At 31.2% G+C, this 18,393-nt stretch overlaps 1 protein-coding gene across 1 annotated transcript; it reads left to right on the top strand.

Moving 5' to 3' along the window:
- The first annotated feature begins 8,457 nt into the window (after positions 1-8,457).
- Positions 8,458-15,436, top strand: LOC137810994 (zinc finger CCCH domain-containing protein 44). The gene is made up of 10 exons (XM_068612527.1): positions 8,458-9,208; positions 9,383-9,462; positions 9,842-10,029; positions 10,176-11,100; positions 11,188-11,315; positions 11,437-11,496; positions 11,574-11,624; positions 12,088-12,158; positions 12,708-12,862; positions 12,957-15,436. Exons 1-10 carry the CDS (start codon positions 8,904-8,906, stop codon positions 15,287-15,289), a joined length of 4,296 nt encoding a protein of 1,431 aa, XP_068468628.1. The 5' UTR covers positions 8,458-8,903; the 3' UTR covers positions 15,290-15,436.
- The last annotated feature ends 2,957 nt before the right edge of the window (positions 15,437-18,393 follow it).

Consider the following 18,393-nt stretch of genomic DNA (forward strand, 5'->3'; position numbering starts at 1 on the left):
ACAATATACACAGTTTCTAATATTAGAACTATTACACACGCATATTGTTTCTCTGCCCCAGTATTGACTTGAGCGTTGGGGGCGCCCCCTTTGTCTTTGCAGGTACATAGTGTTTGATCCAGGAAAGCGCGAATCCAGGAGGAGACAGGCGGGCGTAAGATCGTTGTTAGAGTCAACCGGCAAGAACAAAGATATATGACAAACTCAAAGAATATTGAATGAAAAGACAATCAAGAAAATAAGGTACTCAATTAAAAGATAGCACACAAAAGGAACCTAGAGAAAAGCACTAGAATAGGATGAAGAAAACCAAAAAAACAACACTACTGGAATTGTGTAAAAACTTTGCGTAACTTTAAAGATTTATCTGGAACTTGATAATGCAATCTGGAATCTGAAATTTAAACCACTGAAACTTTAAGATGTTATCTCAATTTGGGCACTGGAATCACACACAAACAGTATACCAATTAATTGTGATAAATTTTCGAAAATCACTACCATCACCATTTTTCCAGAGTCATAATATATTTGCACTTTGTACGTATTTGATTTATCATTTTTTTTAACTTGAATTTTGATACACTTGAAAAAAAAAATCCTATTACAATTTTAATACTATTTTTTAATAAAATTACAATAAAAAATTAAGTTAATTAATAATAAGATAAATGATATTTATATATTAATTTCAAGTGGGAAACATACAATGTTAAAATATAAATAACACTAAAATTAAAATATATTGAGATAGAATAATAAATTGTTACAAATTAAAAGTGCTTAATTTTATAACAATTGCTTTAAAAAATATATTAAAATTGTAATAGGATTTTTTTTTCGTTTCTTATATATTTTCCATCTTTAATTGTTAAGTTTTTTAATGTTTATACCACATTAATATTTTAATTTTTTTTTTAAATGAATGTAAAATAAATTAATTAGGATTAGTTATATAACTTTTCTTTAAATTATTATATATGTCACAATTGTTATCATTCAATTTTTTTTTCACATTTTGCAATCATAAATACACTCTTTAATAATTATATAAATATTAGTCTTTGCCTAACTAAAGAAAATTTAAAAATTATAAAAATTAAATATTTATATTTAATTTTATTTAGAAAATTTAAAAATTGTAAATAAATTTTTAAAATAATATTATATAACTTTTTAATACTACTTTTTGATAAAAGTAATTAAAGTAAATAAAAGTAAGTTAATAAATAATAAGATAAACATAGAAGGTATTGATATATTAATTTCAAGTAAATTTCATATTTGTTATCAATATTAATTTATCTGCAAAGAAACTTATGTGATATTTCTTTATTATAAAATACTTTTTTTAACTGATTTCGTAAGACCGTTATTGTCTTTAAAAACTCACATATGTCAACACAATAAAAATTAAAAATCTATAACTATTAATAAAACATGAAAAACATACTATCAATTTATTCCTAATCTTTATTCCTCTCTCCAGATTTCTCTTTTTTTCTTATTAATTTTTTTTATAATATATCAGTTTTTCACAAAATGTGGGAAGTATGGTAAAAAAGAATGTGGAAAGTAGGTAAGTGGGAAGGAAAGAGAGAGAGAAAGTGAGAAGTAGGGTAAGTGGTTTATGTGTAGTGGAGAATCATAAAAACGGTTTCTTAAATAAATTTTAAAACTGCTACAATAGTGGAGAGTAATTAGGAATAATAAATGTAGTGGACCTCTCTTCTTTCAAATTTAATATTAACCATTTTTTAAGTTTTAAATTTAAGTAATTATAAAATGACGAAATAACCAATGAGACAGAATCCAACAATATTTTTTGTAAATTTAAGTAAGAGAGTCTAAGAAAAAATATAAGAAATTTAATAGGAATGGAAACTTAATTATCCACCAGTAATATGCCGGTATGCAAACTTTAGAATAACATGAAATGGGAATTTAACCTTTTTCCAATATTAACAAAAAAAGTATGAGATTCAAAATCATGAGAATTAAAAAAAAAGAATACCATTATTGTGGAATACTTTTATACTATATTTAATCCTCTTCACTCATCACCCTAAAAAATCAGACCAAACATTTCACGAAAATGAAAATACATTAGTCAACCGTGGTTGGTGGTGTCTCATTGTCAAAATGCCCAATCGCCGGTTCTTTAGATGCTTCATCATTAGTTGCCAATGTTTTAGAATCAGGATGTTTTAGATGTTTCAGACTCTGCTAGATCATTGTTAAGCTGAGCATCAACACCAACAGCTGGATCAACTTTAATATGAGGAGTCACCACCTGATCTCCTTCGAATATATCAACCATCATGCCTAACACTTGGAAGACAAAAGATACTAATTAGGAACCAAGGTCCAATTGCCTTCTCTCCCATGTAATTTGCTAACTATCATAATTGAGAAATAGTAATATACTAAATATAAAATAAGTTAATAATGATGATTTAATATGACAACAAAAGTGATTATGATAGTTACCTTGCATACACTGGAAAAAAAAATAACTTCCGGCCAAAACACATGAATAAGCCAACAAACAAATTAGTGTTACGTTAATAATAATTTTTCCCAAATTAATGGGGGTGAAGATGAAGGATGAAGGAATATAGTAGAATGAGAAAAAGAAGGATAAAAGTGAAACCTGCTCCTGGAGGGTTCAAACAAAACACATGAATAAGCAAACAAACAAATGTGTTACGTTAATAATCATTTTTCCCAAATTAATGGGGGTGAAGATGAAGGATGAAAGAATATAGTAGAATGAGAAAAGGAAGAATAAAAGTGAAACCTGCTCCTGGAGGGTTCAAGTAAGCGATGTCAGAATCAACCTGGTTGAGATTAGTGAAAGGGGTCGCGAAAGGTTGGGGAGAACAGTTGATTCTCCTTCACCTAGATCAACTTCTCTGTTTTCTACTTCTTCCGCCTCCACTTGCTCTACCAACAATTAAATAATCAAAATTATATAGTCTTTTTTTGTGCTTCTTTTATACTCTCGTGAGAGAGTGAGAAAGAGTCGAGGCTAATGAAAAGGCGGAATGGATGTAGTGGACGTGGGACGGTTACTTTAGATTTTTTTTTATAATAGTTGGTTATTGTAAATGGTTGAGTTTGACCACTACTTATACACGTTTCCTAATATTTTTTTTCTCTCTCTCATAATTTGAACAAACACTCTCGCAGTTGATTTCCAAAATAAACCATTTCTTTTAATTCAAAACCGCTCCTCCATTTATTTCAAATATTTTTAAAAAGAAGGAAATGACGCAATATCTAAAATAATGAAATAAAACTAAATATTAATATAAGAAGAAAATAGGAAAAAAATTTAGAGCACTTAAAGAGGGAATCCCTTAGATATAAAATATTTTTTATATTCACATTATTCAAATAATATTTATAGATATCGTATTAAATAATTATAATAAAAAATATATAATAGTGGTGAGGTTAGACATCACTCTATAAAATGAAAATGACGTAAAATAGAAAAATATAGTAGTAAGAAAAATGTTTAATTGTCTCTTCCCTCTTTCCTGAATATTTGGATAATTTTTGTTATTAGTAATAATATTTTTATTACTCCCGAATTTGTTTCTTGATTCACGCTGCTTATGATTATGAAAAAAAAATGCAGGCACTTACTTACCTCTTATTTAGAGGGAGATTTGTCATCCCTCATCTTTCCTTTTGAACTTTGATTTGTAATTTGATTTTGAATTGAAATTATTAGTCTACTTGTTTGGTTTGTAAGAGACAAAGAAGGATAATTCCTCGATATCAGCAGCCTCATCACTTTGCATTTTTTTTAATTTGTCAATTTTTAAATTAAGTAGTCATTTTATATTAGTTTACTTATAAGATATGCTAGTACTAATAAAAACTTATATTATCTAACATAGTATCGAATGGTATTTTTTATTGCCACCTTAGTTAAAGTGAAAACAATAAATTATTAGATCAGAAAAAAAATCAACATACTAAGATATTTAAAGTAAAACTAATGTTGGAGATCCCACATCGACTAAAGATGAATACATTTCATATAAGTGAGTGCAAACCTCAATCCTATGAGCCGGTTTTATGGAGTTGAGTTAGGCTTAAAGTTTACTTTGTAATAATGGTATCAGAACCATTTAAAATCTATCATAGCGAAGGGTGTGTGTTGGAGATAGAGAGTATAACATTGCTTTGTGACTAATTTGTTTTTTACAAAACTAGAAGAATAGTTTTAATATATAATTACTATTTATGATTTATACCATGAATAATTCTAATTATTATTATGCTATCTCCCTATCATTTATACACATTTAACAATATAATACATTACCATTCATCAGCATTTTTTTAACATGATAATATATTACTTTCTTAACTATTATTATTAATTTTATTTTCTTAAAATACAGAGACAAAGAATAAAATTAATAATAGTAGTTACAAAGAAAGAAGCGAGTAGTAGTGTATTATGTGTTAAAAGATGTTGATTAGTTGTAATGTGTTGTGTTATTGAATGTGTAGTTACTTTTAGTATTTTTTAATATTTTGATAATTAATTTACCTTCTTTTTAAAATAATTAAGAATAAGATAAAAATATGAAACATACACATAAGAAGAATTTTCATCATAAATATTATAGATTATTTTTATTAAACCACAATTTTTAGGTATTTTATTGTTATTATTATTTGCACAAAAAATATTATTATTTTAACTAGCTGAAACAAATACATTTTTTATACTAGTATATGGGCATTTTTTTTATTTGTATATCTACAGTGTCTTATGAAAAAATAGGAAAAAATTATGATAAGAAAAAAGAAAAGAAAAAGTGAGAATGGAAGGATGTGAGAGAAGGGAGTAGAACTTCACATACAATTGATAAATTTAAGGAAGATAATTAAGAGAGAAAGAAATGAGAAGTTTTTTATAATGAGGAAAGTGAAAAGTTATTGATAAAGAGGAAAGTGTGAAGTTGTTGATAGAGAGGAAATTGGGAGAAAAGTGAAAAGTTATTAAAGAAAATACTTATTCATTTTTAGAGATATAATTATAAAAGAATATAAAAAAAATAGATGACAAGAATATTAAAAAATAACAACAAAAATAAAAAAAAATCTCTTATTATATATTTAGAAAATAATAAAATATTAATATAAAAATAAAATAAGAAAATAAATACCATTTTTTTTCTCAATATGTAAATATAGATATTAATTATCATATTTGTTATATATATATATTGGAAGTAAAGTAAAAATATGAGTAAAAATGGATATTTATCATCAACAGAATAGGCTTTTTAAGGAAAAGACAACCATCACGTGTAAAATATTTTTCATCAATTGTGAAATGAACATACATGTACGTCATACATTCATGCAAGGAAACTAATTCATCAAATAAGTATGCATGAATTTATTTTGTTGAAAAATAAAAAAGGACTACATGCAATTCTAGCATTATAGACGCTTAGCTTCTCTTCAACTTGCAAGTATACTATATAATTAAATTCATATTGTATTTTTATTATAATATACTTTTTATTATATATATATGTAAATTTTATTTTAATGGAATAAAAAGTTTAGTCAACATACAATCACAAATATCACGTCTTTTAAATATTGAATTTTTTTTATTATTACAGGAATTTTTTTTCCACTAATTAGTTTTTGTATGTTTTTAGATTAATTCATACTAAATAAAAAAATTAAAATTAAAATTTTTTATTTTTATGATCTGTGAATACTAACATGATCCGATAAATTTTTTCCATTTTTAAAATAAAATTTAGGAACGAAAAACTCATAAAAAAAATAATATAAAATGAGTAACAGGTGAATTCTAATTCTCATTTATAAAAAACAGTATATTATGCATTTCGAAAACACACGTTAATATAAGATATATTATTTTAAAATATTTTTTTATTAAAACATTTTCCAGGAAATTATACAACCTGCTTTTGCTATTCTCTTTAAAAAAAATAATAATAATTCTTCCCTCCTAACTTCTCTCTACTTATTCTTCACACCTTTCGTATGGAAAATTATAATTTTCAATCGGTTAGTTTTTTAATCCTAATAATTTTTTTATTGTTCTGAATATTTTTTTTCTTTTAGATTTTTATCAATTTGACGAGACTAGTTGAGATTTTTTTTATTTGGATAAGCTTATGCTGAAAATTTATTATGTTTGGAGAGTTTTGATTCTTTGAAGTTTAAGTAGTTTTTTTAATTGAATTAGGAGTTACTTTAAATCAATGAAATATTATCTATGTTACTAATAAAGTATTATGATGGATGATTTGGATGTGAATATGATTTTGTCACAATATTTCAATTTTTATGCATGAATTATGTTTTATTTAAAATGAGAATGTTATTTGAATTATTTTTTATGATAATGGATTGTTTAAAATATTTTGAAATACTCATGTTGAGATGTTGACATATTAACTAGATTATGTATGTTAAAGTATAAATTTTATTAAAATAAGTTTATAATATGGTTTAGATAGGTAAAATTAGTTTTTTATAGTTTTTTTTTCATATATTAGTTTGAGTTTGATGTGAAAGAAGATAATTATTGTTTAAACGATCAAAGGTTAGGTTAGTCTTTAATGTATTCTTAAAAAAAATCAATTTATATTTTATTTATTGAATATCCTTTAATATATAAATTTATGAGTGATATATATTTATTTTATATGTATATGGAATTGAATTATTTTTTAGTGATAATCAAAATATTTTATTTTTAATACATTTTATCCATATTTGAAAAGTTATTTCAATATTTATGTGTTGTGTGGTAATATATATTACCTGCATGAACAAATAAGTACAAGTATATGTAGAAGAGTAACATAAAAGAGATTATAGATCTTTTTTTTTTAATTTATGTATAGTTTTTATATTTAAGTTGTAGTTTGAAACATTAAATGTTCCTCAACTCCTTTGTTGAGTTAAGTAAATATTTTTGTTTGTGATATAAAATAATTTTTATTTTATATAACTAGGAAATAAAATATTAATATATTTGTTTAAATATGTTTTTTTATTATATTATTAAAAATATAATTAAATAGTAGATAAAATTTAGAGATAAAATGTGGTTTAAATTTTTAAATATTTATTCATATTTAAAGAGATTTATATTATTAATAAAATTTATAAAATAATTTTTTAATTTGTATCTAAATTAGTTATCGAAATTTTAGTGACTAATATTTTAGATTTTAAATTTATCTCTAGAAGACTAATATAGACTAATTTAAAATATAAAGAAGTAAGTAACTAAATTTTGGTACTAATAATTAGATACCAATTTAAAAATATTTTTAATAATAAAAACTATTTTAGATGTCAATAATTTTTTTAGTTTATAAAATAGTTTTTAATTTAATCAAATTGTAACTAAAATAATACTTAAAAAACATGTATGCAACTAGAATTATCAAATATTATTGTTTTCTGAGAATTTATTCAAGTTACAGCCTGTTAAAAAGAAAAATAAGTTCAAAATCAATTTATTATTTTTTAATTATTGAAAAATGTTCCTTCACATTAACTAAATTCAAAATTGATGAAAAATTTGTTTAATAGAAAAAATAAGTAGAAAAATTAGAAAGAGGGTAGATATGCTAAAATGAAAATGGAAAATATAAAATTTATTAAAGTATTTTTTTGTTTAAGATAAAATATTAAGTATTCATTTATCCTTATTTTTAAATTGTCAGTTAAAAAAATTATAAGTATATTATTTTGTCGACAGTGTGAGAAATTGTCAATAACTCTTAAGATTGAACTATTTTTGTTATTAATGAACTAAAGAATATTGGTATTCCGAGAGTGTGTTTTAGAAAAGCATGAAAGTGATTTTAAAAATGGATAAAATGAGTTGATAAGATGATGGATAAATATAAAATAATATAACTAGAGAGGGTTGGAAAATGAAGAGTTATTTTGATTCCCTTAATTTAGAGATGTAAAATGTGTTTTGTTTGTAGTGAAATGAAGGTAATGTAGAGATATAGGGGGTTTTAATTTCAAAGAAATTGAATGACGGTGCCTGCGATTTGCAGTAACACGGCCCATCCACAGACCGAACAAAGCATTTATTAGGTTAGCATGTTCACATAAATAATGCCGCAACTTCTTGACTAATGACAGGTATCAAAACAGTGACGTTATTCACCCAAACCCCTAACCTCACAAATCACTTACTTTCATCATAATATTATGTTTTGGGTTATTGCCCATTTCAAGACAACAACAGTGGCAAAGCGGAACAAGTAAGCTTGCCTTCTTTTGCACCCAACTTATTTATTTTCTTAAAACAAAGTTAATCATCAATCAAAATTCTAATTTTATTTATTTATTTATTAATAATTAATAAAGGAAAATGATTTTAGGCGTGTTTAGAGCGTTGAAGAAAATAAGCAAGTGGCAGCCCACTAACCACGTGGTGGTCGAGAAACACAGAATCGCGTACTCGAAAAGGAGGAGTCGCGTTTGACGATTTTTACAACTTTGAATTGTGAGTAGATGAAAAATTGAAAACATGTAGAAAAGGAAAAAGCAAAGAGAGAGAAAGTAGGAGGAGTAAGAGGAGGTTCCACATTGAACCAATCCGCAGCGAGCATGTCATCTGCATTCTTCTCACTGAGAGGTCAGACTTCCACATACTCTCTCTCTTGCAATCGGGATCTCTCCACTTTTTGACACCAATTTACCAACAAAACAAACACTGCCTTGTTACATCTGCGTCTGCACTTCACTTCCCTCTCCATGTTAGGGTTTTCTTTCTCCCACGTTTCGCTCCTCATGTTCCGGAATTATTGATTTTCTTCCTTCGATTAGATTCGATTCGATTTCTGCTTGACATGGACCACCCGCTTCACCCACTGCCGGAGCCTGCACCCAACACCGCTCGGGGTTTCGAGGACTCCCGACTGGTGGGACCCCCTCTCGCGCCCGCTGGCTACGCTGATGTGGCCCAAAAAGATGTTAATAGTAGCGTGCCGAATTTGGAGGTTGCGGTCGTCGAAGGCGCCGTTTTGAAACGGAAGCGTGGTCGTCCGGCCAAGGGAGCTCCGAAAGTGGCGCCTCTGGTCAGACAAAAGAAGGACGAGGAAGATGTTTGCTTCATTTGCTTCGACGGTGGGAGCCTCGTTCTCTGTGATCGGAGGTGAGTAATGATTGCCTTTGATTTAGCTTGTGCGATAGATTCTTTATCCACTTCTCTTTTTAGTCTGCAATTAAGATAGCTTATATGCGTTATGATTTTCAATTGTAATCACTTGTGTCAGTTTCAGTATGTATTTATTATTAATTTGTCTATCTTTTCTTTTTCCCTTTTTAGGGGTTGTCCTAAAGCGTATCATCCTACGTGTATTAAACGAGACGAAGCGTTTTTTCGATCGAAGGCCAGGTGGAATTGCGGTATGTTGTTTCGTTTATTAATTTTCTGCAGTTGGATTACTCACCGAGTGTGTTATTTGGTTTGATTTCCTATACGCGTAATTTATTATCTGGATTTGCTAGAAAGATTTGGAGTTGCACTGCTGTTGTAGATTACCCAGAACCAAATTATCAAAGAGATTACTCAGAATCAAATTATCAAAGAGATTAACCAAGGCCATTCATCTATTATCACCTTAAACTGAGTGTCGTATTTATAGCATTTGACAATTGAGGCACACTTACATACTCTGTCTTTTAGAAGACTATTGTCTCTATATGTTTTGGATTTTAATATCTCAGTTTGCATTAAAACTGGACTGTTTTCCGCTATTAACCATTTGTTTTTTGTGCTATTCAGGTTGGCACATATGTAGCGCCTGTCAAAAGGCGTCGCATTATATGTGCTATACTTGCACGTACTCTTTGTGCAAGGGATGCACAAAAGATGCTGACTTTGTTTGTGTAAGAGAGAATAAAGGTTTGTGCGGAATATGCATGAGGACTATAATGCTGATTGAGAGAAGTGTCCAAGGAAACAAGGAAATGGTATGTTAAACTTTCTTATCTATGCTGGATGGCTGGTGCACTAGTAATTTTATCCATGTCGGATTACTTGTGTTGAGTTAATGTTGTATGATTGCTCGATGGTCTAATTTTTTTTTATCTTTCTTTTCATTGTACTACCATTACAGTGTGAAGTGGATTTCGATGACAAAGGCAGCTGGGAGTATCTTTTCAAGGTTTATTGGATGTATTTGAAAGGGAAGCTATCTTTAACATTTGATGAGCTCCTACGAGCTAAAAACCCTTGGAAAGGTGTTGCTCCTATGAGTTATAAGGTTCAAAGTCCCCATGAACTTTATCATCTTAGAGATGACAAAGGTTCTGGTTCCGAGAACTCTTGTATAGACATAGAATCAAATAATTTGAAGAACAAGAAGCCCAAGAGACAGCCAAAGCTTCTTGGCAAGGGTGATTTCCTGGACAGGATAGGTTCAGGGGGCGACAGAGATATGTCTTTGCCTGAGTGCACAAAGTGGGCATCGAAGGAGCTACTAGAGTTTGTTTCACATATGAAAAATGGTGATACATCTCTCCTGTCTCAATTTGATGTCCAGAATCTCTTGCTGGAGTATGTAACAAAAAATAATCTTCGTGATCCTCAACAAATGTCCGAAATTGTTTGTGATTCTAGACTACTAAATTTGTTGGGAAAAGCTCGAGTTGGCCAAATTGAAATGCTAAAGCTCCTTGAATCCCATTTTCTTTTAAAAGACAACGGACCTGCAGAAAATACTTTTGGAGCAGGAATTATTAATACTGTTGCTAGTGAAGGGGAGGCCATTGACAATTACAATAAACAGTTGATGTTAGTTAATGACAAGAGATGTAAAACACATAATAAGGCTGATGTTCTAGTTCCGCTAAATAATCCAGATGCATATGCTGCAATAGATGTTCACAATCTTAACTTGATCTACTTGCGGCGATGTCTGATGGAGAATCTAACTGAAGATATTGAAAAGATTCATGACAAGGTTGTTGGTTCATTTGTGCGGATAAGAATCTCTTGCAGTGATCAAAAACAAGATATGTATAGACTTGTCCAAGTTGTAGGTAAATGATTTTTTATAGCTTCCAATTCCCAGTAAATCACTCTTTTGTAAATTGCACATGATTGGTTTTTGGTAACTATTTGTGCAGGTACAAGCAAGGTTGCTGAACCATATAAAATTGGGACAAGAACAACTAATATTAAGCTTGAAATTTTAAACTTAAACAGGAAGGAGGTCATATCCATTGCGGAAATTTCTAATCAGGAGTTCTCCGAGGTGAAAATAAATATTATTTTAATCATACTACTACCTTCAGCAAAATCTCTACAACGTATAGGAGAGTTAAGTTTCTTCTATGTAAGTTTGCTGATGGTTAATATATTTATTTTACATTCAGGATGAATGCAAGCGGTTGCGTCAGAGTATAAAATATGGGCTCTCAAATAGATTGACTGTGGTTAGTGTGCATATTATTTCAATTTAATAAAGTATGTTGTATTTTGTGTGTTTAAGATGACTCTTTTTTGGCTGTAGGGTGAGATTCTAAACAAGGCATTAACACTTCAAGCAATTAGAGTTAATGATGTAAGTTCCTTTCCTTTTTTTTTTCCTGCATCCTTTCAAAATGAAAATATGATCTATGATTAACGTTCATTTTTATTGTAATAAAAATTCAAAACATAAAAAAAAGCATACAAATTTTATGTCACTTACGTACGTCTACTAATCTAAATAATTTTGAATGGAATGATTATTATGTGCCATTAACAATTTCCTGGTGGACTCAATATTTGGATAGTGAAATGTTTGGGTTGAAATAGAAATGTTTTATCTTTTTAGAGGCATAAAATTTCCCCCCTCTTTTATTGTCAGAGTAATATATATATATATATATATATATATATATATGTATGTATGTATGTATGTATACACACACACACATATATTCAAGCATGATAATTGTCATTCTTTAATATCTTACCTTTAAAATATGACCAGCCATATTGTTGTTGGCGATTTTAAACATTATGCTCTCTTATTGATATAGTTGCTGGAAGCTGAGATATTGCGGCTTAGTCATCTTCGTGATAGAGCAAGTGAAAAGGGGCATAGAAAAGAATATCCTTTATGATTTACTACTTTACTCTTTGGTGTTCATTCCTCCCAATACACTACTGTGGGTGCTGAATGATAGATAGTATGATTCTGCAACTATTCATTATGCATTGGTATATGCTTATGAATACACAGTAGTTTATGCACTAAGCCATTACGGGTGCTTAGCTGAATAGATGCTAAAATCTTGGGAATTCTATGGAGGCATACATGTTACGAAGTCGTTTTATTTGTTAATTTAATGTTTTTTTGTCTTGTGCATCTATATATTATTGCTGGAATTGCATTTTTATTTTATATTACTGTGTCGTCAAATTTATGTGTGCTTATTTTATAAATGCAGTCATGGGACATGCTGCACTATTTTGCTTTTAACCAAAAATTGGACATACAAAAAATATTTGTAAACTAGATTGAAATTTTAACAAAGATGGGTTAAGCAATGAGTGGGTAGGTTCTCATAAGTTGCGATTGGCTTCTCTGCATGTGTGTGTTCACGTTTGCATGCTCATGTGCCAAAGGCATAATCAAGGTTCCTTGACCAAACTGCACGCTTAAAGAATATGTGGAGAAGTTGCATCTACTGAACTCTCCCGAGGAGCATCAACGCAGGCTGCATGAAATTCCAGATGTACACTCAGACCCCAATTTGGATTCAATGTTTGAGTCTGATGAAGATGATGGAGAGTCAGATGAGAGGAAGCAAGGTAGCATTTGCTCCACAAACATTGTTTTCATGTTTCTTTTGGAAGTTGTCCAAACAATGTTTGTCTCATGGTAACAGTAATTATGTATATGCAGATAACAATATATTTCCAAAATATATTGTGTTTGATAGAAGAGAGAGGGGCTCTTTTTTTCCAAGAATTTCGAATGGTGTCTTCAATGATGAGGGAGGCAAAACACAAGACTTGCCTGTTACCCGAGAACATGTTGGGAATATATGCACAGTGAAGAACTGTGATGATACAGCTATTGAGGATAGCACTAATACAGTTGTGAAATCAGAAGTTTCTAGTGTTGCACTGGACATTTCATCATCACTTATCCCTGCGGAGATGCAGCAGCCACTTAATGATTTTTTGAATGATAGATCATGGAATTATCAAGATCCAACAGGGAAGATTCAAGGGCCCTTTTCTATGTTGCAACTTTACAAGTGGAATGTTAGTGGTGGTTTCCCTCCAGATCTCAAAATATGGAGGATAGGTGAGAAACAGGATAACTCTATACTGTTAACCGATGCACTTAGTGGGAAGTGTTCCAAAAATGTGTCATTGCCATTCAACAACCAGTTGCTCTCTCTAGGGGTCAGTGTTACATCAGATAAGAAAGATAATAGTCAGGATGCTGGGAAGAATATAGTGAAGAATGTAATTTCTGCAGATGGGCAAATTATTGAACAGAGCAAGGAACAAAAAGTGGATAATACCTCTACCCAGTCTGATGGTAAAGATGAGCCTGTTAGGAGCAATGGATGGCTTGAGCCGCTGCATTTATACCCTTCACCATTGCCAACTACCATTCCTGAGAAATTGAATGAGAATGCTTCTGATAAATTAAGGAAAGGTCATGGGATTGTGCGAAACTCCCAAGATAATGGAAATAATGGCTCAAACAGGACATTGGATGGGCAGAGTAATAGTGGACAAAGTTATCAGAAGCCATCAGATAGTGAAGAGAATTCAGGGCAATCTTCTGGACAGACCTGGAGGCACCCTAATGTTAATAGTTCTTCCGATTGTTTGGTTACCACGTCAGTTCATGTTTCTGGTACAAAAACATCACCACATAAGCTGGGATTTGATTTGCATAATCCTCCTTCCCCTCCAGCATGTAATACATCATCTGGACCGACCTGGAGACACCCTAATGTTAATAGCTCTTCTAATTGCTTGGTTACCACGTCAGCTCATGTTTCTGGTACAAAGACATCACCACATAAGCTGGGATTTGATTTGCATAATCCTCCTTCCCCTCCAGCATGTAATACATCATCTGGACAGACCTGGAGTCACCCTAATATAAATAGTTCTTCCGATTGCTTGGTTAACACACCAGCTCATGTTTCTGGTACGAAAACATCACCACATAAGCTGGGCTTTGATTTGCATAATCCTCCTTCCCCTCCGGCTTGTAATACATCTTCTGGACAGACCTGGAGACACCTTGATATAAATAGTTCTTCCAATTGTTTAGTTACCCCATCAACTCATGTTTCCGGTACAAAAACATCACCGCAGAAGCTGGGATTTGATTTGCATAATCCTCCTTCCCCTCCAACATGTAATACATCTACATGGCAGGCAATCATTGGTGAGCCCAATGATTTCGACGAATCAGTTTCAGATCTGTTGGCAGAAGTGGAAGCAATGGAGTCTTTTGGTGGCTTGGAATCTCCCACTTCAATCATGAAATGTGGTGATGATCTGACTGAAGGTTCTAAAAATGATTGTCTCAGCTTTGTTGCAGACCTTGGCCCAATGCTTGATGCAGGTAAAGGTGATGCACTGAGCTCCACTGGAGATTTAAACTTACCATCTCAACCGACAGTTGCAGAAGAACCATTACGGCAAGCAGATGTACATCACCATCATCAAAGAATTTCCGCAGAGCTTTCTTCAAGAAGTTCTAAAGTTGAGGTGGGTACAAAGAACACAAGTACTTCAGGTAATCAATGGGATTCAGGCTCAGAAAATTCAACTGTTGTTCCATCTCCAGCAACCTTGGGCCTGGCTGTAGACACGACTTGGAGACTTGGGCTAGAGAGTACACCCTTGGGATGGAGTGGAATAGATCAAGCAAATGCAAATGTGGGTTGGGGGGTAGGACAAACAGCAGTGCAGGAAACAAGGAGCTCAAATTCTTACACTTCTGTGGTAACTCCAGGTTTTGGGGATAGCCAAACAAGATATGGCAGTGATCGTTTTTCTGTGCCCAGAGATCGGGGTTCTCAAGGTCATGCTAGGGAATCCGGTTTTGGTAGAAGCAGAATTGCATTTAACAGGCAACCCTCGTATGGTGTTGGGAATGGAGGCTCATATAGGCCTGTGCCCAAAGGGCAGCGAGTTTGTAAATTTTATGAAAGTGGGTACTGTAAGAAGGGAGCATCCTGTGATTACTGGCACCCATGATTTTAGATTCCATTAGCACTGGTGACACTTGTTTTTTGTAATCCTTAACATATCTGAAGTTGGCTCATTCCAATTATTGTAATTTAACCCGACAGTATTAGTCAAGTGGCATAATTTTTTTATATGGAACTACTCTTGCTTGATCTATCTCTGTTTTTTGTGATTGCTAATTACAAGTTTGTATGCTTGTGTTTTTTCTTGTTCATTCTGTTTCTTCCTTTATATATACACACACAGAGAAAGAGTAACTTTTATTTCTCATCTCTTTCATTTTCTTGTAATCTAAAGTAACTTCCATTCTCGTGTGTAGAGAGAGATAGAGTTAGATTTCATACCGAATTATTACGAGTATATTCTTGAATGAGCTCTCAATTTTTATTAACGTGTTTGAATTGTCAAATCTTAATGGCACTAACACACTCAATTCTGAATGTAATTGCTTGCCAATTTAGCCTCAGCGGCAAGCAGGTGAGACTATGGCATTAGAAAATAGCAAAACCAAAAAGGAAAGCAGACTGATCCGCATATATGGCCTGACATGGTTTACTGCTGCTGTTTCTGGCTTTCCTGTTTTCTGCCCCCTCCCCTGCCCTCCCATTTCTAGTAATTGCCTCGTTGAATTCAGTGCTGTGTCTAAATTACGGTTTTATATTACCAACTACTTTTTTTTCATACTTTTGTGCTTAATATCTTTCTTTTTAATACTTTTGTGCTTGACATCTTTCTTTTTTTTATGATATGCTTTTCACCATCATATCTTTTAAGGACAATATATGTGAATGTCACAGTTCTTGCAATTACTATAAGAATATTCTCAAATATATGATCAAGAACTTGCTTTGTCCGAAGCTGTTGATGCGGCACTACTAGCCTGGAAAGAAAATCGTTAAAATCTATGAGATGTTTAAGAAATACAGATGACGCGAAAAACTCTCAACTGATGATGTTCCACCAAATTTTGAAAGGTAAGTTCTTTGTAGAAGAGGGGCCAATTGAAGAGGTAATGTTCGGCTATCTGAGGAAAATGATAGTTTTCTATGAACTTCACTATGCTTGTCTATCAGTTTTAACTGTAACATGTGAACAACAAAACCAAAAATATACTCGGAGGATAAAGGGCTATGATGCTTTAACGTGTGGATCTATGCTTGCTGGCCACCTGGTTCTAAAATGGTTTCTAAAATGAATACTTGAATTGGAAATTTATTGTGACTGAGCAGCAACCTGTCACAAATTTGAGGTGATAATGAGATACAAGGTTTTACTGTTTATAATACATTAACATGCTGAGAAGTTATCTTCGTTTTGGTTAATGTTGCCTATAAATTTACCTTGATTTCTGGATTACATGTTAAGGTCCTGTATGCACACAAATTATAATCCTAGTTTTACATTTTCATTTATTAAGCATCCTACATCTTTTGGATTCACATTTTCAAGTTACGAATGAATGTTCACTCTGCAGGAGGCCATTAACACAGTTGGAATTCAAATCGAGGAGGATCTCAGATAAAAGAAAATAAGTGGGTTATAAATGGAAGTAAAGTATTATTGGGTGAGTGAACCTTGATGACTACTACTACTGGAGGTATTATTATAGTTTTGTAACCGTGTTTTGAATTGTACAATTTCAAATTGATTACAAAATTTCAGGGATTTAATGTTGTGTCGAGTGGTGGTAGTTTTTCCAGCAATTGATGCAGGAGTTGGTGTTTTGGCTCCAATTTCGGGTGCCCGGATCCCTGTAATTGGAGGAGGTGGATTTGCCTTGTGCTGCTGCAGGAATTTTTGTGCATCATATGGTGTTTTTATATGTGTGATAAGATTTGCTTGAACTTAAATAGCTTTGTGAAATTCCCGTGTTAAAAGATATTGTTTAATCCGTGATATGGTATATAAATAATTTGTTATAATCCGTGAGTTTTTGGTAACTGGGAATAATAGTTTAAGGTAAGTTTAAAACAATTTAGTGCAGTCTAAAATTATTCGGTTTTAAATAATATGTTGTGATTGTTGGTGTAGTTTGCATTGGGAATTGCCATGGAGCAGAGGAAGCAAGGGAAGCAATGATGACGGCTGAGTTCTCTTTTAACTGCACCAACCCATTTCGTAAATTGCTATCAATATGTATTTACTTTTATCCCTTTACCATATACAGCTTCTGCATGCTGAGCTCAGAGGAAACCCATCCACCTCTTCTTCCTTTTTGTTACTTCAAAAGTAGCCAATTCCAGGGATTTTTTTTGTTTTTTAAGGGTTTCACTTTATCATTTTATTACTTTATATTGTTTGGAAAAACTTCCTATTTGCAGCCAAACGATCTGGATTCTCCCAACTTTCTCAAAATTCAAACCACTGTTATGGGAAGGAAAATACTACACACACTAAATTTTCTTCCATCTCACTTCTTTTTCTATCACATTATATGACATATATGTTGCATTTTGCTGATAAAAAAAGGTTGCTTTATCTTTTTTACCTTTCTTTTTCTTTCCATTCCCCTTTTTTAACCCCAATCCACCCCATTTTGGACTGCACGTTTATCATTGCTCTTATTATGGTAAAGTTTGAATCTTTTAGATCAGAAACCATTGTCCGAGGAAGAAAAAATATTGTTAGTTATCTGAAAAGAAGTGTAAATTTACATAGCAAAACACAATATCCAGAATGCACCATCATCATAACTGCAATATTGCTATTTTTTGTCTTCTGATAAGAAAACAAAATGACACTCACAGTATACCTGCGCTGGTAATTTGTTGCTTTCCTTAGTAAAATGATGACTTTTTACATCGAATCTAATCAACAAATATATTTAATTTGTGGGACTTAGAATCAATTAGTTGTTTTTCTTAAACTAGCACTACAGCTTTTCAACTTGGTGGTATTATTTAAGTTAAAGTCTCAACTGTGATCAAAATTTGCGTTATGCAAAATTCTTATAATTAAATTTTTTTTTTATTGAAATGTGGACCGTGAAGAGTAATATTTTCTATTGTAAATTGATATTTTTTTGGTTGTACACTTGTCAAAGTAATATATATTTTTTAAATTGTCAAAAGTAACATTTAAAGATTGTCAAGCACATCCTTTAAAGATAAAAG

The sequence above is a fragment of the Phaseolus vulgaris genome, chromosome 2 (genome assembly GCF_000499845.2).
Source record: "Phaseolus vulgaris cultivar G19833 chromosome 2, P. vulgaris v2.0, whole genome shotgun sequence".
NCBI lineage: Eukaryota > Viridiplantae > Streptophyta > Magnoliopsida > Fabales > Fabaceae > Phaseolus > Phaseolus vulgaris.